The sequence below is a fragment of the Periplaneta americana genome, chromosome 15, assembly GCF_040183065.1.
Source record: "Periplaneta americana isolate PAMFEO1 chromosome 15, P.americana_PAMFEO1_priV1, whole genome shotgun sequence".
NCBI classification, from domain to species: Eukaryota; Metazoa; Arthropoda; class Insecta; order Blattodea; family Blattidae; genus Periplaneta; species Periplaneta americana.
The window spans coordinates 6,567,193-6,593,702 of NC_091131.1; the positions used below are offsets into that span (position 1 = coordinate 6,567,193).

The 26,510-nt window shown below is 36.6% G+C and overlaps 1 protein-coding gene across 5 annotated transcripts in view; it reads right to left on the reverse strand.

The window, feature by feature from the left end:
- The window catches only part of LOC138715813 (rhotekin-like), a 239,584-nt gene that overhangs the window by 168,302 nt on the left and 44,772 nt on the right, over window positions 1–26,510 (reverse strand). The window contains exon 2 of one of the 5 annotated variants that reach the window (XM_069848903.1): window positions 24,720–25,314. The exons of 3 other annotated variants lie outside the window; for them this stretch is intronic. In XM_069848903.1, the coding sequence (XP_069705004.1) occupies window positions 24,720–24,917 (198 nt within the window). In that variant the 5' untranslated portion in view covers window positions 24,918–25,314. Of the gene's footprint in view, window positions 1–24,719; window positions 25,362–26,510 lie in introns of all 5 variants that reach the window. One more of the 5 variants, XM_069848902.1, reaches the window with a different exon arrangement.

Consider the following 26,510-nt stretch of genomic DNA (forward strand, 5'->3'; position numbering starts at 1 on the left):
AAATATACTGTAACCTAAAAGTCACGGTGGGCTTCAGAGGATATTTTTTTAATGAATAGAGGTAGAAATGTAATATTGTGCTAGATGAAAATAAAACTCTCAAAAGTTTTTTCATATGTAAGTTTGAGGCACTGAAGAAAACAAAAGACGGTAAAAATCGAACAATTGCAATAATTTTCATTGTTACAAGATGGATGTCCAAATAAAAGTGCAATGTGCTTTGGTTCAGCAAACTGAACGCGAAAACATGAACTTAGGTTCAGCAAAGGGAATGCGAATACTTATTTGGTTCAACGAAATGAAGCTAAAATATGTTTGAGTTAACAAACTGGAACATAAAATATTATCTTTGGTTCAGCAAACTGAACTCGAAAATATAATCTTTGCTTCAACAAACTGACCGAAAAATATGATCTTTGGTTCAGCAAATTGAACAAGAAAATATGATCTTTGGTTCAACAAACTGAACGCGAATATTTGCTTCAATGAAATGAAGGTAAAATACATTTGATTCAGGAAACTGAAATATAAAATATTATTTTTGGTTAGAAAACTGAACCCGAAAATATCTTCGGTTCAACAAAATGAACGCGAATATTTGGCTCCATGAAATGAAGGTAAAATACGTTTGATTCAGCAAACTGAAACAAAATATTATCTTTGGTTCAACAAACTGAACCCGAAAATATGGTCTTTGGTTCAACAAACTGATCGCAAAACATAATCTTTGGTTCAGCAAACTGAACGAGAAAATGAACTTTGATTCAGCAAAATTAATGCGAAAATACTAGCTTTTCGTACAGCAAAATGAACGCGAAAACATATATGGTCTTTGGTTCAGCAAACTGAACGCGAAAATATTACTGATTCAGCAAAATGAAATAGAAAATATGTTTGGTTCAGGAAAATAAAAGATAAAACATGTTTGGTTCAGCAAAATGAACTAGAAAATATGTTCTTAACTTCAGGAAACTGAACGCGAAACTAGACAGCAAGAGCATTAACGTGAATTGTTACAGATACCGTCACCAACCAACCCTTAAGTAAAGGCACATTAATGCCTCTTACACACTATGTTTAGTGTTCAAGCCAGTCAGGGGTAACGGACTGTTTTGCTAATGAACAAGACCACTAGAGCGCAGACCATTAAGATGCAATTCGTTGCACAGTGAAGATGCAACGGCTTCACCAGTTCCGGTTCACCTGAATCACCAGGTTCCACAAATTATGAGCTGGAACTGTCATACTAGTATGTCGCGTGGAGAGATTATAACAATGCAAATAGGAGACCGATGCCGCATAACACGCTGTTGGAATAAAGCTATTAAAATTATACAAAACTTGCGAAGTCATTCGTGGTTACAAAGTATTAAACTTCTGTTTGACGTACAAAACTGCTCTTAGTATATATTATTTCAACATAAAATATAGGTAGTTCTTAGAATAAAACAATATAAGGCCTAGTCAAATAGGAGCTGCAGACAAGCCAACAAGTAGAAGCCCTCCTCCAAGCTCCAAGACAGTCCGCTGCAGCAAAATTTATTTATTTATTTATTTATTTAACCTGGTAGAGATAAGGCCATCAGGCCTTCTCTTCCCCTCTACCAGGGGATTACAACTACAATATTAAGAATACAATTACAATTATAATTACAAATAATATTAAATTTACAAATACAATAAAAATCAAAGTACTAAAAGATTAACTGATTAATAAAAGCTAGACACGTCTTTTAAATAAAATGGGAATTTTTGATGACCCGAATTGACCTCTGTGCGATAATGAAGGAGAAATAATAGAACCTTCTGGTCTGTGACATTCTTTCAACGATTTCACTGAAGAGAAGTACTGGGAAGCAAGAAAGCTAATGGTTTCATTGTCAAACGCTTGGCATTAGACAACAGATTCAGAAAATACAGAGCTCGCCTGTGGCCGAGTGGTTAGCACTGTCTTCCATCGTGACGACATGGGTTTGATCCCCGTCTGGGTCATGAAGACATTTGTGGTGGACAAAGCGGGAGTAATAGGTTTTTCTCGGAGTTCTCCCGTTTTCCTCACCATTCCACCAATACTCCACAATGACCCTCACTCTGCAAGGTCCCGGATCAAGCCTCCAGAACGAATAAAAAGTGGCTGAAAGTTGTACACTAAAATACAACTGGTTTCTAGATCCGAGGCATACTTATGCTGGGTTGCAAGAAAACAAACCATAAATCGTTAGGAAATGAGTATTTGAACTTAGTGAGTCATTATCAGACATCGAGATTTTGGACCCGATAAAATAAGTTTACTAAGTCCATACTATAGGCAGCTTTTTCACTGTGTTAGAGGGAGATGGGAGTCGGCAGAAGAAGAGACATGTGTACATGAAACCCAGTCCAGTCCAGTGTGCTGGTGCTGTACAGTGACTTTCCAAAAAAAATCAACTAATTTATCAAACATTAAAATAAAACGATTGTTAGAGGAAAAAATTCTATAGGACCAAAAAATTAATGTTTACATACATTAAAATAAAAAAAAAAACCTATAATGCGAAATTTTCAAAATAAATTAATATGCATTTCCTTTCGGCTTCTGTCATAAGCACAAGTGCAATACTTACTCAACATACATAATAATCCTTCACAATATACACAACTTATGATGTACAATACATGGTACTGTTACAATGTAGCCCACTACAACACACATTCTGAAGGTCTCAAAACTAAATTTTCTTCGGTAGTCGGCAAGACAAAGTTTATATTGGGAGACGCTCCCCTCTACATCACATGATGTAATGGATTTATTTTATTTTAGTAGGTTATTTTACGACGCTTTATCAACATCTTAGGTTATTTAGCGTGTGAATGAGATGAAGATGATAATGCCAGTGAAATGAGTCTGCGGTCCAGCACCGAAAGTTACCCAGCATTTGTTCACATTAGGTTGAAGGGAAAACCCAGGAAAAAAACCTCAACCAGGTAACTTGCCCCGACCGGCAATCGAACTCGGGCCACCTGATTTCGCGGCCAGACGCGCTAACCGTTACTCCACAGGTGTGGATGATGTAATGGATGCAAAACGAAAAAATACTAAGTCACTGAAATCTATTTTCGCTATCCCAGCAGTGTCCGTAGTCTTCTTCCCTGCTAGCATGTCTTTTATGTCACAGAATATCGCATATATTCTTAGACTAATCACATAGATGCACAGATCAAAACTAGACTACTAGCTATCTTCTGTCCTCTCTTCTGATAAAGTGAACTAGGTGTACGGACTGTTTTTATTGTCAGAACAGTACCTCCTCTCCCTGCCTTATGAGTATGACAGAGTAAATAAAGCACATGGGACGACAGGTAGGTCGCTACCCTCACTGCCCTCACCCACTACCGTCCTGCTTTCCAACTTGAAATCGCACTGTTTTCATCTATTAGATTAGATTAGATTAGATTTATTTAACCTGGTAGAGATAAGGCCGTCAGGCCTTCTCTGCCCCTCTACCAGGGGATTACAACTATAACATGAACAATAAGATTACAATTAATATTAAATTTACAATTACAATTACAATAAAAATTAAAGTACGACAAGAATACCTGATTAATGAAAGCTAGACATTTTATCATAGAAGTTAAGAACAAAGAATATTTTTGTATTTACTAAATTACAAATTAAACCTACAATAACAAAATTCTATAGTGATGAAATTACCGGATATTGAGATATTTTGTGGTAGATTAAAAGAACTATTTACAAGAAACCATGTCTGAACGAGTCTCAATTACTGACCAAGTGCCTAGTAAGTTTGCGTTTGAATTGAATTTTATTTCGACAGTCCCTGATGCTAGCAGGTAGCGAGTTCCAGAGTCTTGGCAGGGCTATTGTGAAAGAGGATGAGTATGAAGAGGTGCGATGGGATGGTATTGTTAGTATTGTTTCATGGCGAGAGCGTGTGTACAGATTGTGGTGGGAAGAAAGGTAAGTGAAGCGAGACGACAGGTACGAAGGAATAGAAGAGTTCAAGATTTCGAAGAGAAAGAGAAGTGAATGTAAATTTCTTTTCTTATCTAGTTTAAGCCAACCTATTGCTTCCAGGGATGGGGTAATATGATCATATTTACGAACATTGCTTACAAAACGTACACACAAATTATGAGCACGTTGAAGTTTCATTTTGTTGTCGCTGGAAAGGTCAGTCAGTAAAATGTCAGCATAGTCAAAATAGGGAAATACAAGGGTCTGCACAAGGGACTTTTTTAAGCAAGAGGGAAGATGAACATTTATCCTTTTTAGCACATGAATAATAGAATATACTTTTCTGCAGGTTTCTGTGATTTGCATGTCCCAGTTGAGATTATTATCCATGTGAATGCCAAGATTTTTTACCGAAGAACTGAAAGGGATATGCACTGTACTTACTTTAACGGGGGAAATGTCGAGGTGCTTTACAGCGTCGGGTCTAAAGTCTCTAAGCCTGGTCATTATACTATAGAGCGTTGTTTATGTGGAATTTAATGGGCTGTTATACACACTTCATTCCGTATTTCGAAAGAGCAAACGCCCCCGCCTATAGTCACACAATTTCTGCGACAAATGACATGACCACAAATGCCCAAGTGAATGCGATAAGTCGATTACCATATTGTGTGCAAAGGGACGAGCAGTATCGGAATAAAGATCACTGCTTTAGGTTTGCTGTAATCAGTCTGTGGTTAAATTACAGACCTACGACCTTTCACGAATACGCGAGTCACCCGAAATTAGCTCAGGACTCCACTCTACCGCACTGACACGATAATCTACGGAATTTCGAGGTAATCGCATAACATTATTATTATTACTATTATTATTATTATTATTATTATTATCATCATCATCAAAAGTCTATCACTACTAAATTCTTATCTCCTATATTTCATCTCTCGTAATTTGGTAAGTCTATTGTTACATGCGCTCTGCGATTGTCAAGAATGACGGTAAGACGTTTAGTTCACTATTTCGCCAATAAGACTGAATCTGTCTTAGCCTATATCGGCAAAATACGGAGTCTTTCATAAGTAACTGATCGCTCGAAAAATTGCCTAATTTATACGATTTTTGGCAGTGTACATCTCTGCTAGTAAGAATCTTTCCCGGTGCCGTACACTCGATTTGGTTACGCGTTTGCTCGCCAGAAGTCGATCTAGTCACAAATGTTTCAAAAAAATGTTTGACCTCCACGATCTCCAGACTTAACTTCCCTGGATTTCTTTTTATGGGAACTTGTTAAGACTCGAGTGTCTGGAGATAAGCCTCGCACCATCCCAGAATTGATGGAAAGGATTGTGCACACGATACAGATAGTTACTCCTGAAATGTTCTCGAGAGCGCACGAGAAGGACCGTCGCTTGCATTTGTGCATTCTTCGAGGCGGCAGACATGTTGAGAACTGTGAGCCATAACTGAAGGGCTTAGAGCCAAAGGCGACCAACCCACAATTTTGTATTGTTCATTATTAAGCCTTTTTTCAAAAGTATACATTGGTGTTATAGATTCATTATATTTTTTTGTGTTTATTCGATGTAGACCATTTAAAATAAATTGTGAAACCAATCATTTCTGTAAGGATCCTCTTAATATCAACTCTTATTAACCCATCCTGTAATTGTCGGTTAGTCGCCTTTGGCTCTGAGCCCTTCAATTAGTGTTAGTGTACGTACATTGTAATTTATCGTAATTTGTGTTTTTTACATTGATCCTAAGTTTTAAATTTCATAGCAATAGATTCATTCATCTCTACATAGAAAAGTAGACACTTCTGGCGGGTAAACGCGTAACCAAATCGAGTGCACGGCACCGGGAAAGGTTCTTACTAACAGAAATGTACAACAATGTCAAAAATCGTATAGGCCTAAATTAGGCAATTTTTCGAGTGATCAGTTACTTATGAAAGACCCTGTATTATCGTACGCTTCTACAACATTAGATTTGTGTAATCCTACAAGTCATGAAAAGTGGCAACGCTGTCTTCAAGCATATAACTGCATACGAAACTTACAAGTTTCGCCATTAGATATCTCTACCATCTGCCCGTAATTTACTGTTTATACTAATAAGTAAATAACCTCAATTTGTTTGTAAATACACAATTTCTGCATTATATGTGTGACCACGCTATATTCTGATTCGCTTTGCTCTCAAATGTCAATTTGTTTACTAGTCAACCTCGAAATACAAGGAATCGAAGCTTTTCTTTTTATTTTAGGAAGCTGGTAGCTTATTTACAGACGCGTTAGCTTCTTGGAGGACCTCAATCGGTTCGAGAACTCTTTAGTAAACCATTAACGTAATGGAGGTTGTTTCAACTGTACATTATAGGACCGTTAAAGAACCAATAAATACGTTCTTGCAACCCAACATTGAGTTCCAAAGTTAAATAAACATGGCTAACAATGTGCACTGGCATTGAAACAGTCTCCAAGTCTCCTATGATTATTCTCGTCACACCCGAAGAGCAGGCTTAATGTTGTCAGAGTCGAATCTTGACTGTTGTATAATATATGTATATACTAGTTCACAACTATTTTTATTTTCATGACATAATTACACAATCAATATAATACAATAATACAATATATTACAATAATATTTGGGGCTAAGAGGGATGAAGTTACAGGAGAATGGATAAAGTTACACAACGCAGAGCTGCATGCATTGTATACCTCACCTGACATAATTAGGAACATAAAATCCAGACGTTTGAGATGGGCAGGACATGTAGCACGTATGGGCGAATCCAGAAATGCATATAGAGTGTTAGTTGGGAGGCCGGAGGGAAAAAGACCTTTGGGGAGGCCGAGACGTAGATGGGAGGATAATATTAGGATGGATTTGAGGGAGGTGGGATATGATGGTGGAGACTGGATTGATCTTGCACAGGATAGGGACCTGTGAGGGCGGCAATGAACCTACGGGTTCCTTAAAAGCCAGTAAGTAAGTAATTACACAATCGTGCTTTAATTGAAGGGTTCAGAGCCAAAGTGGGCCACGCGTAATTTATTAAAAACAGAGAAAGCAAGTGTTAAAGTTAAGTGAATACCATTGTTTAATGAAGATTGATATATCATTTAGTTTTAATGTGTATACTTTCTATTACTTGCTATAATTTTTAGTAGGTTATTTTACGACGCTTTATCAACATCTTAGGTTATTTAGCGTCTGAATGAAATGAAGGTGATAATGCCGGTGAAATGAGTCCGGAGTCGAGCACCGAAAGTTACCCAGCATTTGCTCATATTAGGTTGAGGAAAAACCCTGGAAAAACGTCAACCAGGTAACTTGCCCCGACCGGGAATCGAACCCGGGCCACCTGGTTTCGCGGTCAGACGCGCTGGCCGTTACTCCACAAGTGTGGACTACTAGCTCTATGTTTCCATTGAATTATGGTAATAACTTCATTTTAACCCTTGTTTTCTTCGGTTTTAGTATATGGCGCTTGGTCCACTATGGTTCTGAACCCTTCAATTTACGTATACGATGATTCAGTCGACCGCTTAGGAGTAACGGTTAGCATGTCTGACTGTGAAACGAGCGGACCCGGGTTCAAATCCTGGTTGGGACAAGTTACCTTGTTGAGGTTTCTTCCGGGGTTTTCCCTCAACCTATTAAGAGCAAATTCTGGGTAACTTTCAGCGCCGGACTCTGGATTCATTTCGCTGGCAATTATCATCATCTCATTCATACAGCAACCAACCAACTAAAGTAATAATAATAATAATAATAATAATAATAATAATAATAATAATAATAATAAAAGGTAAAAGGTAAAGGTATCCCCGTAACATGCCATGAAGGCACTTGGGGGGCATGGAGGTAGAGCCCCATGCTTTCCATGACCTCGGCACTAGAATGAGGTGGTGTGGTCGGCACCACGCTCTGACCGCCTTTTACCCCCGGGAAAGACCCGGTACTCAATTTTATAGGAGGCTGAGTGAACCTCGGGGCCGTTCTGAAAGTTTGGCAACGAGAAAAAATCCTGTCACCACCTGGGATCGAACCCCGGACCTTCCAGTCCGTAGCCAGCTGCTCTACCAACTGAGCTAAATAATAATAATAATAATAATAATAATAATAATAATAATAATAATAATAATAATAATAATAATAATAACTGATCTCGTAATTCGCGCCTACTTCGAATAAATCAGTGAAGGATGCAATGTTTAAAAGGTAAGAAATGCATACACGGCAAAAAAAGAAATCAACTAAAAGTCTTGAAAACTGTCAAAATGATGGCCACGCCAAAACCACTTATGATTTTCACGCTCTCACAGTACAAAACATTTAATATCTCGTGAACCACTCAACATTCACTAACGAACAAAGACTCTTTAGAAAGCTCTAACGATGCCTAACAAAAAGCAAACATGACATTTGTTAAATAAAAACTTAATTTTCACGAAATATTTTTAGTCTGTGGCTATAGTTAACTCAGCTGGTGGACTGAAATCCCATTTTCAAATTTCACGATGAACTTCACTACAGATTACAAATGATAAGATCTTTGACAATAGTTGCTCATTTGAAATTCGCCAGCTCTGAACTCACGCTGCCAGCTGCATGACGCATTTCACCGAGTAAGAGATTGTCATGCGGAAGACACGAGTGAGCATGTGAAAGAATAATCAGAGAATGTGTTATTGTACATTCAAGCCGGAACGCCGTCCCGAAAGCTTTTCTCCAGAGTTTCTTCACCCGGAACGACGTTGGTCTCTTAATTAACAGAATAATAACTTCCGAAAAGTACATTTGGTTGTAGAATGCATACCATTTAGATCACTGACAACCAGCTGGCTCCTCGCGGTGCAATGTGCAGGTAGGCTATTGAGCACGGTTTGGCACCGTACAGTTGTGGTGTCTTGTAGATCGGCGCCAGTTTGTCAAGGAAACAAGTCGTTAAAGCGAAGGCCTTTGACGCCAACAAACAATTTTAATCCTGAATGGAAATATTGATGATACTCCCAAACAAGTCGAACTGGAACTAATCAACTTGAAATGTGACATTGAGTTGGCTGATAGTTAGAGGAACACACGGAGGCCCGATTGTATAAACCATTTAATCTTAGATCAGAGGTTAAATTGATCCTTGTTTCAGCTGAACTTGGAATTTTGTGTTGTATAAAGTCTAATCTGAGATTAATTTATCTCAAACTAAAGCCAACTTTGACTGAAGAAATTTCTCCGATTAAGTTAGATGATCCAAGTTCAGTTATTTCTTTTCTGTTTGAAATATACGAGTGACAGATTGTGCAAATAAAATATCCATTATTATTAATATTAATAGATATGATGGGTACATTTACATATATTTCTTTCAATTTCTTGCCTTAATACACAAACAAGCTTATATTTTATAAGGCTCTATCATGTTCAGCAGTATCTAATAACATAACCTATAATTATATTATGTTTATAACAACCATTAATTATTAATGGATATGATAGGTACATTCATAAATTTTCAATTTACTGTATTACTAAACGAAAATTGTTGTTTTATAAAGCTTTATTATGTTTAGCAGTATCAAACACCATAACATGATAACAACTCGGAGAACAGTCAACCTTCTTCTTATTGTCCGCCATTATTTACATTGCACAAAAAACCAGTGTCTCCAACAGAGTGTATGGAAAGTCGCCAAAAAGTAGTTGTAAAGTCGTTAGATTTCTCATTATCAACAAAGAAAGATTAAATTTTGTCACTATGGGGTGCTAAAAAGGTCACTAAATCCCTATTTAAGCAATATAAAAGTTAAAAGAAATTATTGTTGAAAAAGAGTTAAAGTCGCTAGATTGGCAACACTGAACAAACCTGTCCGCGCATCACGTATTTCACCTGTTTATGCGATGTTGTCAAATCCTTTTCACGTGAACTTAGATTGCATTTGAACCAAGGTAATTTGATCGCAGAAAAGTTTTATACAATAGAAGAAGTGTCTGAACTCGGTTCACTTTTCGATCTTCGATCAAAGTTGATCTTTAGTCAGGGAGTTTTATACAATTGGGCCGAAGTTTGCTAGACTTAAAGGGTGCTATTCCTAGACATTTCGCTTGCCCGCGCTACGAGCGTGCTAAACTAGCCCCGGCTATCGACTGGTTACTTGTACAGGATTCATATCATATCATATCGCTAACAGTGGTTTATGAATACGAAAAACGTTAGTTCGCTGATCATCCACCGGAAGCCCGCGCTAAGAATGTCTATGAATACGGCCCTTACAGTCGATTTCCCAACTCAAGATTCCCTCGTCTCCATAGGTGTGCGGCATCTTTGTTTTTAATGTTGTTTCGACCGATGTGTGTGAAGCTTGGTTTCAGTTATGAAACGAAACAAAGGCCCTGAAAGAGCCAACCTCAGTGACCATAACTTAAAGTGTGTATTAAGGTTATATGTATGTGAACGACCAGAAATATTATCAGAAAATAGAGGCTCTAAATTTCTAAAATTTTTATAACGAAATGAACTCACAATTGGACAAAAACTACAAGGTATCACAACGAGACTTATTAGAACTTAAATATCGAATAAAAGTATCTAAAAAAGTTACTAATACTATTTTTTAGAATTCATTTTTTACTTTAAATTAAATTTTCCAAAATTTGAAAATTTTCACACATATTATTTCATAACTCCACAAGCATTACAGATAGAAGTCTGAAAATTTTTACAGTGATGTAACACGTATTTAAGCAAAAGGTAGACAATTAAGCCCATTTTTTTGAAAATAGAAAAATTAGGTCACAAAACATTATGAAAATTTTAATATATTTTATATAGGACAAATAAAAAATTAATTTATTAAAATAAACAACTCTACATGTCTGAGAGTAGTATATTTTTCAGAAATAAGTGTTTATTACATGCAGGAAAAATATTAAAAATGCCAGAGAAACCATAAGAATGTAATGGTTACCAAATGATGTCACTGCAGAATTCCCCCCCCCCCCCATACTTTGATAAAACTGGTTTGAAAAATAGTATTAGTAAACTTTTTAATACTTTTATCAGGTATTTAAGTTCTAATAAATCTTGTTGTGGTATCTTGTAATTTTTGTCCAATTGTGAGTTCATTTTTTTATTAAATTTTAGAAATTTAGAGCCTGCATTTTCTGATAATATTTGTGGTCGTTCGTGTACATATACCCTAAGTTTTCAGAGTTGTTTCATTATGTCCAAATATAGTTTATATCGTACAAACAAAAGATGTCAGAAAGGAAGAGCGTGTACCGAGTAAACTTTAAAGTGTTAGATTCTTGATAAATTGAGATATGTATCCATTGCACAATTCATATTATTTTAATTTGAAACCATACTTCCAGTAGATATTATCACTGTATTTATCAATATATCTTTGCTTACATTTTTCAACATATCCGGTGTATAAAATATGTAGGAGTTTTATTTGCCAATTGCTTTCACTAACAATGCACCGTTTCGTTCTTATATAACTATACTTAAAAAAAATGTTGGAAGTATATGCTACAAATAAGTTTTATAATTTATTTAGTTACATTGGTACAATGCAGGCTATTTGCATTTATTATAGCTTTATTAATTTGTCCTACAGAATAATACCTGTAATATTGACGAAGGTATTTGTCTGTCAGTCGTGATCTAAATTTGGTTTTTACTATTTTAATCGTTGAAAATAATTTTTCACAAACGTAAGTTGTAGCGAACATGGCTTCAACAGAGCAAGCGAAAGAACGAAGCTTCGGATATTTATTTTTTGGCAAAGATTTGAAAGGTTGAACATTTGTCAAGTCCTTACATCTAGCTTTCATTTGACATCACATTGTAAATCTGTGAGTTTAAATTGAAGAGCTAACCGCATTGTTCATACATCTGCTGAAAAAGGATCGACGTACAGAGATGATGATGATGATGATGATGATGATGATGATGATGATGATAATAATAACACTTCACCTTTTAATGTTTCATGAGTAACATGTGGTATAATGCCGTTTTATGTTATACAACCGTTTTCCTCGTAATACTTGTGAACAAATCATACATTTAATATTCTCATCATATTGTCAGCAAAAAAATGCGTCCTCCCATCCTACTTGAGAGAGACATTGCGACGATACGCTACTCACAGGTCAGAGAAAAAATGGAACGGAATTTGACTCCAGTGAGTGAGAGGGTGGGGGTTGTGGAAGGTACGAAGCAAGGGAAATGCACAGCTATCACTGCGAGCCACAATGTGCTCGTGAGTTACATTTTCGCCACGGCTGATCTATAGTGTAATGGTAAACGCAACTACAGATTACAGACACAAGCAGGCCGCCACTGCGCTCCGTTCCCGCCGACACAGATCCTGTCCCGTGCGCCAGAAGTAACACGGCGTGCCTGTGAGTTGGTTGACGGTGATCTAAATGTAGAAGATCAATTTCAATGGACGTCTCTGTGTAGATCTAATCCTCACTCTACATCAGAAATTCTTACAATATTTCCTCCAAGTACGACATCAAAGACTGTTTTCAAACCATCTTCTGACATCCTACCAATTCTCTGACGCTGAATTATCTCTGTAAAAATGTAATGGGACCAAAACGTGGCGCCAAAAACCTACATTGTCGTATATATTTGTCATATCCTGCTATTGCAGGGAAAGTTCTGGCAGAAAGATCAGCGACAGTCTTTCTGGACGCTGTCCTTGGAAGCTGGCCACACGAATATGCGGTCACCTAGTTACCTGACTAGGATCTCAATAGCCGGTGTCCTACAGAGCTGCATCTTGCGCTATATCCTCACAGAGTACGAGTCCGTGTAGCGTGCGGTTTGTATTGTTATTTTTCTCACCTTTATTTGCGGCTTCCGACATGCGGCCCCGTAGCATGTTAAGAACAAGCTCTTTCACCGCAAGCCAAAACATCAGACACATGACAAATGGCTTTACTTTTTTTTTTGTACATTTTTACAGATGTCCTGCCACTAGATACATAGAAGTTCTGATACAAGCATCAATTTCAATGTGAAGACGACGTATATCTTCATTCTTTTTAGATGTTTCGCAACAATTCCATTCATCATGTTATCCATCACATTCCAATTCACATTGGAAGAGAAAATCCCGGAAAACCCTCAGTCACGCAATTCGTCCCAACAAGGATTCGATTCTGGGCCCCTGATTCCTACACCAAAATGGTGAAATTTCTATTTTCTACAATTTTGTAAGGTAGAGACTTCACACTTTGTACACTTCATCCTCTTGCTATAAATAATATTCTTGCATATAGCCTAAGTTTCATTATGATCATTATCACTGCTCTCACCTAACATGATTCTGATTGTCTTTCTCGAATTAAAAATTTGTCCATGATAAAATCTAAATAAAGCACTTTTGATAAAACAGTTGCACTATCACACGCTCACACGTGTATACTGAAACTGACCAATATGTTCTAACGATTCTAATCTCTGTTTATTACTAAGTGGGAAGAGTAAATGCATTACTAAGCTCTGTTGCAGGTATTTTACAATTCATTTTGTTTTCAGATAAATCTAATTCAACATAATAAAATGTTTCAAGTTGAATCTATAAGATTTATCTATTTTTTTTCATATAAATCTAATTCAATACAATAAAATATTTCAAGTTCAATCTATAATATATATCTATATTCAGATAAATCTAATTCAATATAATAAAATATTTCAAGTTCAATCTATAATATATATCTATATTCAGATAAATCTAATTCAATATAATAAAATATTTCAAGTTCAATCTATAATATATATCTATATTCAAATAAATCTAATTCAATATAATAAAATATTTCAAGTTCAATCTATAATATATATCTATATTCAGATAAATCTAATTCAATATAATAAAATATTTCAAGTTCAATCTATAATATATATCTAAATTCAGATAAATCTAATTCAATATAATAAAATGTTTCAAGTTCAATCTATAATATATATCTATATTCAGATAAATCTAATTCAATATAATAAAATATTTCAAGTTCAATCTATAATATATATCTATATTCAGATAAATCTAATTCAACATAATAAAATGTTTCAAGTTGATCTATAAGATTTATCTATTTTTTTTCATATAAATCTAATTCAATACAATAAAATATTTCAAGTTCAATCTATAATATATATCTATATTCAGATAAATCTAATTCAATATAATAAAATATTTCAAGTTCAATCTATAATATATATCTATATTCAGATAAATCTAATTCAATATAATAAAATATTTCAAGTTCAATCTATAATATATATCTATATTCAGATAAATCTAATTCAATATAATAAAATATTTCAAGTTCAATCTATAATATATATATCTATATTCAGATAAATCTAATTCAATATAATAAAATATTTCAAGTTCAATCTATAATATATATCTATATTCAGATAAATCTAATTCAATATAATGAAATATTTCAAGTTCAATCTATAATATATATATATATATATATATATATCTATTCTTTTCAGATAAATCTAATTCAATATAATAAAATATTTCAAGTTCAATCTATAATATATATCTATTCTTTTCAGATAAATCTAATTCAATATAACAAAATATTTCAAGTTCAATCTATAATATATATCTATTCTTTTCAGATAAATCTAATTCAATATAATAAAATATTTTTGAAGTTCAATCTATAATATATATATATATATATATATATATATATATATATATATATATACATATTCTTTCAGATAAATCTAATTCAATATAACAAAATATTTCAAGTTCAATCTGTAATATATATATATATATATATATTCTTTTCAGATAAATCTAATTCAATATAATAAAATATTTCAAGTTCAATCTATAATATATATATATATATATATATATATATATATATATATATATATATATATATATATTCTTTTCAGATAAATCTAATTCAATATAGTAAAATATTTCAAGTTCAATCTATAATATATATCTATATTCAGATAAATCTAATTCAATATAACAAAATATTTCAAGTTCAATCTATAATATATATCTATTCTTTTCAGATAAATCTAATTCAATATAACAAAATATTTCAAGTTCAATCTATAATATATATCTATTCTTTTCAGATAAATCTAATTCAATATAATAAAATATTTCAAGTTCAATCTATAATATATATATATATATATATATATATATATATATTCTTTTCAGATAAATCTAATTCAATATAACAAAATATTTCAAGTTCAATCTACAATATATATATATCTATTCTTTTCAGATAAATCTAATTCAATATAATAAAATATTTCAAGTTCAATCTATAATATATATCTATATTCAGATAAATCTAATTCAATATAATAAAATGTTTCAAGTTCAATCTATAAGGTTTATCTATTTAAAGATTTAAATAGAAAAATCTTACAGATTGAACTTGAAACATTTTATTATATTGTTGTAGGTGTTCACTTTCATTCTGCCTGGCAGAAAAATTAAACTGAGCATTGTTGCAGGTGTTCACGATTCATTGGTAAAGTCTGTCTCAAAATAAAATGTACCATATCAAAGACTTCGTTGTAAATAAAAATGCGTTGTAAAGAGACTTCCTGGATGGCATAAAATTTAATTTTCAACTCCAAAATTTCGCGACACACTCCATGGGCCGTCGCGACACACTGGTTTGGGACCACTGCAGTAGTTGATACAGCGTCGTTAAAATAACCAAATAAAAAAACCGAGACACTGTAACGCCTTCAGTACGACCATGTTTATACTCGTTGTTGGAGGCACGAGATAAACAAGTTTCCAGACCCTGTTGTGTGAACTAAAACACCTGCATCCAGTTACACAATAAGTGAGTAGTGTTGCCATTCCAATACTAATTCCTCGTCTTTTAATATAACATCAATTATTATCTGACATTACGTCATACTGCATGCTTGAAAGTGTTTAATAGAAGTTCCATTGTTTCCTCCGGCAGCACAAATTCCAGAATCACTTGTTTCGTTGCCGTGGTGAAACCTGTGCATAGCTATTGTTAAGTTCACATCGGGTGTTTCCGTACGAAGAAGGACGCGCCCTAATGCTGCACCCAACATGAACTTTAATGAAATAGCTACAAAGTGGCAGGTTGTGTTTCGCACACAAGCGTACTATTAACATAGATTACGGGCTGCCAACTGGCCGGATATTTTGGACGGTCGGTAATTTTATAAAATGAGCTTGGAGACTTCTGACAAATTAATTAATTAATAATTACATCTATCATAAATTCATAAATCAATCGACCTATTACCTAAAAGCCAAATTGGCTAGTCTCTTATATTGAGACAACTCATCCTGCCTAAGGTATTTCCGTGGTTTTCCTAAGGCGTTAAGACAAATGTCGGGATGAGCCCTAAGAGAAATGGGTCACAGACCTATATCCCTTCCCCATATTCCCCCTTTTCTAACAAACGACGTAATGCCCTAGTTCAGAACCTATAAATTGCCTATTTAATTTGCGAGATCACTCATTTAGTCGCAATGCCAAAGGACAGGGAACCTTTCAATTTGCAGATTCAGAATTCACGGCGTCTCTCCTGGCGGTCTTCACCTGCCTTGTCATCGAACAACAGACGACAGTCTTCTCGACTCCTCCTGCACTGCGAAACGACACAGTTCATTCAATGTGCAGATTTACACCAGCCATTTCCTCCTCGTCCCGTCCCGTGATCACTTTGATCACATTTCCGTCCCCCTCGCGTATGTGGTTCCTAAGAGGTTACGTCCATTTTCGGTTTTCCCTTTCAAAATTTTCTAGAGCTCCTTCAGTGGAGCAGCGTAACCCGGAGTGAGACTAGTGGCCAACAGGCTTGGAGCTCACATATTTAGTTTCTTGCAGCCCCGAACGCGTTTTGCGTACCTTTTAAATTTGCCCTCCCAATTCACCTCTTTCAATTCAATTCAAAATCTGACAAGAGCTTTTTATCAAATGGACTAAAAGGAATTATTTTTCTCCATTTTTTGTGAAACATTTTAACCGTAACTCAGGACAGCTAAAGATATGGGAACTTTCAATATTTTTTAGCCTTAAAACTATTTGGGTCTGCTTTAAAAATGGAACAAATTTTGTAGTGCTCGGGAAAAGTGGCACAAGTCAAAAATGTTGATTTTACAAGAGAAGGAAAAAAAACTGTCTCCACCCTGGTTTATGTCGATTTGATTTTCTTCTGTATGAATTATTGTAATGGGGGAAATACTTATGTCTCTTTTTCCAAGCGAATTTGTGGAAACTGACTTATGCCACTTTTCCCAAGCACTGCAGAATTGTAAGTGTTGAACAAAAGCTAGATCTTCAAGTAGATACAGATAGTCTATGATGAAGTGTGCTTATGAAATGAAGTGGCTTCTTTCTTGACGAAAATTGGACTAGTTGTAAGTATTTTCAGAGAAATCTCCACAAATAAGAATGGTAGTTCAACACATGTTTACTATTCCCGCAAGTAATGCTTTCGTGGAGCGTGTATTCAGTACCATGAATAACTTATGAAATGATTAGAGTAAGTGTGAAAACAGTAAAAGCTGACCGAAACCCTCAAATTTAGTTGTGCAGTATTTTATCGATTTATAGTAGAAGAAAAGGAAGTTCTTACAGCTCTGGCACTAAAATCCAAATAAAAATTAAAAAAATGGATTTGCAATATTGAAAGAAGACTCGAATTCTTAATTGCACCAAATGTCACCAGTATGTAGCTAAGCTATACAGGGTGATTCACGACTAATTTATTTATTTAGCTAGAAGGAAAAGTAAGTACAATTAATATTAGAGGAGAAAAATTCGCTCCGGCTCCGGGGATCGAACCCGGGTCCTTGGTTCAACGTACCAAGCGCTCTCACCATTGAGCTACGCCGAAGTCCAATCCACAGCACGGAACGAACTTCCCTCCTCCAGTGTTTTTCCCTTTGTGGCCTGACTCCAAGTTGGGCACATATGTTGACATTTTATTAAGTCAACTGTCATTATACGAGGAGCGCACTCAGTTTAGTGACTTGGTGGCCGGGATTACACAGTAATATGCACAGTAATCTGTACAGAAGAATACACTGTTGCTAGAAGAATTTACTAAAGTTTTTTTATTGGTTCTACAGAATATAGGGTAAACTGTATAGTGATTGACCACTTAAGCTAATGAATAATAAAACAATGAAATAGCGGAAAACAGTGGTAACTTATTGAGAGAATTTTAAAGGCATTGGGTCAAGTGAAGATTCAGAAACAAATCAAAATCAATAAACAAAAGAAAAAATAAAATTTTAATGCAAAGATAAATTAAATAAACACAACAAGTCCACTTTTACAGTTATTGACCACACGCTTATTAGTGATTGACCGTCTACTGCACAGTTATTGAATACTCATTTATTAGTGATTGAACAACACATTTTCACAATTTTCACTTTTTTCTTGTCTGTTTCGTTTCTCTTCTTCTGATCTTTCTCATTAAGAACTATTCGCCACCGACGTAGCTCTGTCGGCAAAGGTGTTTGCCTGCCGATCCGAAGTTTCGTTCGGGCGCGGGTTCAATTCCAGCTTGGGCTGATTACCTGGTTGGGTTTTTCCGAGGTTTTGCCCAACCATAAGGCAAATTTCAGGTAATCTATGACGAATCCTCGCCCTCATCTCGCCAAATACCATCTCGCTACCATCAATCCCATCGACGCTAAATAACCTCATAGTTGATACAGTGTCGTTAAATAACCAAGTTAAAAAAATAAGAAAAGAACTCTTCTCGCTGCCTTTTCTTTCATTTCTTATTCGCTTCCTTCCTTCTCTTGCCTCTTCTTCCATTTTTCTCTTTTGTGCCTTATCAGAAGCAAGTGTGTGTCATTTCTCTGATGTTATTACAAATGGCTTCACCCAGCAGTGGACGAGGACCAAAGAACACTTTTCCTTCAACGGGATATTTGCTTCTGGACGCGGGATATTTGCTTCTGGACGCTAAGGTTGCTTTTAGGACACCAAACTTCTTGGCAGCTTCATTTAAATCAAATCCACTGTGGACAGGTTCTGTAGCGTTTCGTAAAGCTTCCCCTGTATAATGCACTTTACCTGGCTTATGCATTATAATATAGTATCAGTCCTGTAAAAATCCCCATCATTTAACCGATAACATATATAGAATTGGAGCAAATTGGTCATTATTCTAACAAATAATTTATGAACGACCAATCACTGTAGTTTGCGGACATACACTTTATAGTGATTGACCACGGGGAATTTTTATGTCATATAAAAACTTTAACAAAATAATATTCTGTGGACGGAAACCTTATACCTTTTCTCACACTGTGAGTGTAAAAACGAGCACCAGAATTTATGTATCCTTTGCAGAATAAATAAATTATTGCGTGCATTATTCTTAGCAATTTCTCTAGTTACTTACACTTGTTTAGGTTCAGTTGCATTTCCAATCGATTTCAGTCCTCTCAGACAACAGACACTAACTCAGTGGGATGAACAGCGACAACTAACCACAAATAAGGGTTGCTACTAGAGGTATATGCAGCAAAAAGTGAAATCACGATCGTGGTTTATTCACAATATACTTGAAAAAAGGAAGCGGTCAATCACCGTTTACTGGTCAATAACTACCTAGTTTACCCTATCTGTTATGGCGATAATTTTTATCCTCTAATATTAATTGTCACCATAACAGATATATTCTATAGGAACAATAAAAAAAAATCTTTTGTAGAAGTAGGTACAAATTAAAATTATACAACAAAAATGTTTCTAGCTACTATCGTAAGAGCCAGGCTCGTGTACGGTGTGATCTTAGCCAATAATACAACATAAAATTTACAAAGACAGTTCATTAAATACCGTACACTAATTAACAATGAACCGCGCTATAGGAATCAGTTCTACAGGCCATTTTGAGCATAAAAAGTCATATGGGCATGGGGCCGATTATCATTAATTTGAAAGTCGTTCGTAAAAATCCAAACGTAATACAAACGTTGGAACGTAAACTAAACGGAAGCTTGCGCTGTGATGTGAAGTATGGAGATGAAGTGGAAGATAGGTTGCTGATTATCACCTGTGCTTATCAGAGACAGCCGTGATGAGGTACGGAAAGCTAAGCGCCATTCACATCCGTGCGGCCAAGTGCATTAAAGTGGTGGGAAGGAAATTTGAAAATCTGCTTCCAAACTGAGGTATGTTCATTTTATGATTAATACAGTATTTTCAATGAATATTTATGTGTATTTTAAGGGAATAACTTTCAGTTCTGCTCAAAAGCACTGCTACTTTTGCCCATGTTCATATGACATTTTGTGCTCAAAACTGATTCCTAAAGCGCGGGTTATTAGCCGTGAATCACCCTGAATTTCGCATACAAAATGCCTTTCGCAGAAAATAAATAATCCGTTCGAAAAAGAACCGCAGAAATAAAACAATTTCTTTCGCATTTAAAACATTATGTAAAATGCCGTACAAACAATCAGTCGGAACTGTGCAGTCCTCGAATTTTAGCGAACTTCTATAAGCCAACATGTGTTCTCTTGAATATCGAGGGGATCTAGTTATTCCCGGCGCAGTAAATAAAACGCCCTCTCTTATCTTATATCTAATATTTTGTGTCTGGCACCTCGAGATGCAAGGTCTAATTCTGAACCTACAGCTGAGTGGAGTTATGCTAGATCCGCAATACCAAAATACCAAGGAAGTGATGCAACTAACGTCAGAACTTTTAATGGAAGCAAAGTAACAAAATGCCGGATAGTGTAAGACTGTCAAGAACTACCTCAAGGCTAATACGTGCCAATAATAGTTCACTGGGTAAAGATTTCTATCTTGCTACAGGTTTGAAAAGCTGCTATATAGTTACGAAATTGCGAAAATAAATAACCACAGCACTTAACAACCCAAGTGAAGCGAGGTACACAGCTCATACGGACTCGTTCACAGTTCATTGACGAAGAGGAATCTACGCAACGTATTCTGGCAGGTACCGTTTGCAAGAAGTGGAGCAAGAACCTGGGACGTCGACAGCGAGTATCACGCGACATGTGCGTAAAAACGAATTCTGTCTATCAGAGGACAGCGATTCAACTGTTTTGTGTTAATTAATGGCACGCACACAATTCGTTACTAGGGAAGATGTGCATAGCAACGGATTCTTATGCAAGTCCATCAAACAATGTGGAACAAGTTGCTGTCTCTGGAACAGCGATTCAACTGTTTGGTATTAATTAATGTTACTAGGCAAGATGTGCATAGCAACGAATTCTTATGCGGAACAAGTTGCTGTCGTCATAACAGCGATTCAACTGTTTAGTATTAATTTAATGTGATGCACACAGTTTGTTACTAGGGAAGATGTAGGCTACGTAGCAATGGATTCTTATGCAAGTCCATCAAACTATGCGGAACAAGTTGCTGTCGTTATAACAGCGATTCAACTGTTTACTAAGTTATTAATAATAATGTGATGCACACAGTTCGTTACTAGGGAAGATGTGCATAGCAACGGATTCTTATGCAAGTCCATCTAACAATGCGGAACAAGTTGCTGTCGTTATAACAGCGATTCAACTGTTTAGTATTAATTAATGTGATGTACACAGTTCGTTACTAGGGAAGATGTGCATAGCAACGGATTCTTATGCAAGTCCATCTAACAATGCGGAACAAGTTGCTGTCGTTATAACAGCGATTCAACTGTTTAGTATTAATTAATGTGATGCACACAGTTCGTTACTAGGGAAGATGTGCATAGCAACGGATTCTTATGCAAGTCCGTCTAACAATGCGGAACAAGTTGCTGTCGTTATAACAGCGATTCAACTGTTTAGTATTAATTAATGTGATGCACACAGTTCGTTACTAGGGAAGATGTGCATAGCAACGGATTCTTATGCAAGTCCATCTAACAATGTGGAACAAGTTGCTGTCGTTATAACAGCGATTCAACTGTTTAGTATTAATTAATGTGATGCACACAGTTCGTTATTAGGGAAGAGTGCATAGCAACGGATTCTTATGCAAGGTCATCTAATAATGCGAGAACAAACAAGTTGCTGCAGTTATAACCAGCCATTCAACTGCAAATTCCCATGCATGTCTACCTGAGGACTGTTAAATGTCGCAAGGATTCAGCAAAGTTTGATGTAGTCGATGAGCATAAAAATAACCACATCGTTAAGCTAAACCCTGCTGCTGCTATTGGAGTGCCGTTACTCGTTAGTCAAATTACAGCACTAGCGCGCGGAGGAGGGTCTGGAGCCACGAGTTACACATTTCACGGTACGATTAAGACAATGCCAATAAGGAAGGAGGTGTCATCGTTTGACCCGCTTCTCTGTTTGTACAATAAGCTTCCTCGCGGACCTCGGAGAAAGCGGATCCATAATCTCGATTAATTAGTCGATTCCCACGGCCACAGCTGTAGATCGCTAGTGGGAAAATGCACATCCGACGTTCTGCCGGCCTGTCGCTTTTCCTCTGTAAATACATGTGAGAAACAGAGTCTTACATACGACGGATTTGGGTCCGATATAAGCGTGTACTCCTAACTGCTGACCAACAAATCCTAAATAAATATCAGACCTCATTCCGTCACGTCACTAGACAAGAAAGAAGGAAACTACACAACTGATTACTTCAAATTCTAATTCCACTTTTTCTTTTCTTATCAATGTATGTTCATAGATTCAGCTATTTCGTGAACCACGCTATGGAAACACCAATAAAATTATAAGTACATAAAAACAATGCACCAACTGCAAAGATTAGACCAACAATAAACTACTGCAACTATGTCACCACGTAATCCAACGACACTGCAGCAACTCTGACATTTATACAAAGTTTTTTTTTTCATTTCATTGGGTTATTTTACGACGCTGTATCAACATCTAGGTTATTTAGCGTCTGAATGAAATGAAGGTGATAATGCCGGTGAAATGAGTCCGGGGTCCAGCACCGAAAGTTACCCAGCATTAGCTCGTATTGGGTTGAGGGAAAACCCCGGAATAAAACCTCAACCAGGTAACTTGCCCCAACCGGGATTCGAGCCCGGGCCACCTGGTTTCGCGGCCAGACGCGCTGACCGTTACTCCATAGGTGTAGACTCTATACAAAGTAATATGCCATCACACTACCCAACTACAGTACAGAAATCTGTAAGTTATATGAAGTAACATGTCACTACTGCACCCAAAGATACTGCAACAAATGTCAGTTGCACAAAGTAACATGTCACTACTGCACCCAAAGATATTGCAACAATCGTCAGTTGCACAAAGTAACATGTCACTACTGCACCCAAAGATATTGCAACAATCGTCAGTTGCACAAAGTAACATGTCACTACTGCACCCAAAGATATTGCAACAACTGTCAGTTGCACAAAGTAACATGTCACTACTGCACCCAAAGATATTGCAACAATCGTCAGTTGCACAAAGTAACATGTCACTACTGCACCCAAAGATATTGCAACAACTGTCAGTTGCACAAAGTAACATGTCACTACTGCACCCAAAGATATTGCAACAATCGTCAGTTGCACAAAGTAACATGTCACTACTGCACCCAAAGATATTGCAACAATCGTCAGTTGCACAAAGTAACATGTCACTTCTGCACCCAAAGATACTGCAACAACTGTCAGTTGCACAAAGTAACATGTCACTTCTGCACCCAAAGATATTGCAACAAATGTCAGTTGCACAAAGTAACATGTCACTTCTGCACCCAAAGATACTGCAACAACTGTCACTTGCACAAAGTAACATGTCACTACTGCACCCAAAGATACTGCAACAACTGTCAGTTGCACAAAGTAACATGTCACTAATGCACCCAAAGATATTGCAACAAACATCAGTTGCACAAAGTAACATGTCACCACGCTATCCAACAACATTACAGCAGCTGTTTCACAAGAAGTAAAATGTCACCACGCAGTCCAAAAGACACTACAGCAACTTTATCACACAATTTAACATTTATCACGTCAACCAATGACATCGCAGCAATATGTCATCATACTACCCAACGACAATGTAGCTGTGGCAGTGAATCCAATAACTTTGCAGCAAATCTGTCAATTGCTGAAAGACAACAACACTATGCCACTGAAGAACTGGTGTCACTCCCACAAAGTGACCAAGTTATTACTACATTGTAGCAACTTTATCAACTGCAGAAAATATAGCACTCAGCTATCACTCTAATTAACGATGTTTCAGGAAATGAGTCAGTTTCACAACGTAGCAGTATCGATTCTTTAGACGACGCTGTGAAAGTTACAACAAATAACACTAATCTATCGCTCTTCAGCAACGCTGAAACAACTGTGTTACTTAACACCACGGCCAAGAATCTACAAAAAGATGCTGCACTAACTGAGCTCGTTAAACAACGTCGAACTGTTTACAAAGTAACAACAAACTACTACTAGCCTATCTTCAACGAGAGCACGGCAATTCCGTTAGTTTTAAAACGTCCAAGCTTTAACAAATTCCAAGTGTTGGTAAACTAACAAGGGGCTACTTCTAGTTTAACGACGCTTCAGAAACGAGGTAAGTTATACGTCATATTATTAACAAAATAACAAGCTACTTCTTTTAATGACGCTGCAGCAAAAATGTCAGTTACACAAATAATCAAAAGTAACAAAGTAACAACACGCCCTCATGATGAAACCTGTACACAAAATTGGTCGTACCTTTTTCTTGCGGGCATTCCTGTTGTTCCTGCACAGGCCCGTTTCCTGCTTGGGCTCAGCGACCCTGACTCTCGCCCTGTGGGTCACCGTGACGCGTCCGTCTCCCTTGACGGTGTCCCACCAGACGCTGCCTCCTCCTCCTCCGCCGTCATCTTCCTCCTGCTGCTCGGGCACGATGTACAATCTGATGCGGTACATGCCCGGCGCGAAATGTCAGCGAAATGCCAGCAGCGTCACGTAAGAATGCGCGCTCAAGGCTGAGAGACTGGATTTATTGTACTTTCCCCTGCTGAGGGCCTGCAGACATGTCGGTCCAACAGATCCAGTGTCAACTGGACTGCTTTTACTTATGCATGTTCTGCAAGCAACACGTAACCGCCAGGCAGAACAATGTAATGGAAAACAAGATACAAAATGAGACTTGCTAGGTCCACTGGACCAACTGATGTGCCTGTCGTTGACTATAAAGCTCTGCCTTCCTTCGACGCACAGTGAGTCCATAAATATAAACGGTTAACGGAAGTATCCCGATAAATTACGTTTCCAGTTGCCGCTTCTCTCTTCCACAATTCCACTTCCTATCCTTAGTTCGAACCTGTGCAGAATGTGATCGTTCCCAAGGGTCCACTTTAGACTCCAGTGCTGTAAATACGGATGGGAAAAGCCATGTTTCCTAAGTTAAGCACATCCAGTGTTTACGTAAAGATTAATTTTTTAGTCCTACAGAATTTACATTATCTATACTTGTTTTTTTTTTTAAGATGGGACATGACAGTTTAGCGGCCGAGCTTGGAACTACAGTGCCATGTTGCCAATATGGATTTCCACGCTGCCAGCTGATGGGAGCTAGCAATTGTCGTTAAGATGGCTGACGTTAAAACATTCATTGACAATTGACGTGAAGATAAGAAAACAATACAAAAATCGACAGAGAATCAAAGATGAAACGTACCAATGCTAAAATTATGTGCACAATAAATGTCGCCAAGAGAGCTATTAAGCACTCGCCACGTGGGAACGGTAAGTTTGGCAACTCAACCGTTGTTACCATAGCAACAGGCCTACCACGCTATGTGACATTCTGTTGTTTTTCCGATCGCAACGCTCCTGTCATGTCCCATGTTTAAAAAAAAAACAAGTATAATAACTAACATCCAGTGTTGCTAAAGTGTGTAGAATTCCACAAAATATATGGAATTTTGATTGCTGTGTGGATTTTGTGTGAATTCTCACAGCTAGGCCCACTAAAATTTCTAATTAAAAAATAAATAACTTATGCATATTAAATACCGATACAGTTGACTGTAGGGTAGACGTGAGTGGATTATGTAAACTGCGTTTAATCTGTAGGGGTAGCTTGGGATATTGGAGCAGCGTTGGATGCAGAAAGCTATAATTTAAAATCATATATATGATTAGGCTATAGTGCAGAAAAATGTATTCTAAAGTCATGTTGGAATTGTGTGGAATTTAGTTGTTACGAGGGTGGATTTTAGTGTTGCTAGTCTGGTAACACTAAGTTCTTCTACTTTCGTCAAAACTCAGTGGCGGCTAGTGGAGTTTAGTCGTGAAAGGTATCAATTATGTAAAATAAAAATTCCAAACATAAAACAACGGTACCTTGGAATTATGCAAAATGGGAACTTGTCTTCACGTCAATCATTTGAACGAAAACTCCATATCCGACGAGTGATATCACATACAATCACTCCCAAACAATGCACAGGGATTTCAATTATTGACACCCCATGCTCCGGAGCAGTGTGTTAGCCGTGTTCTATGTCACGACGA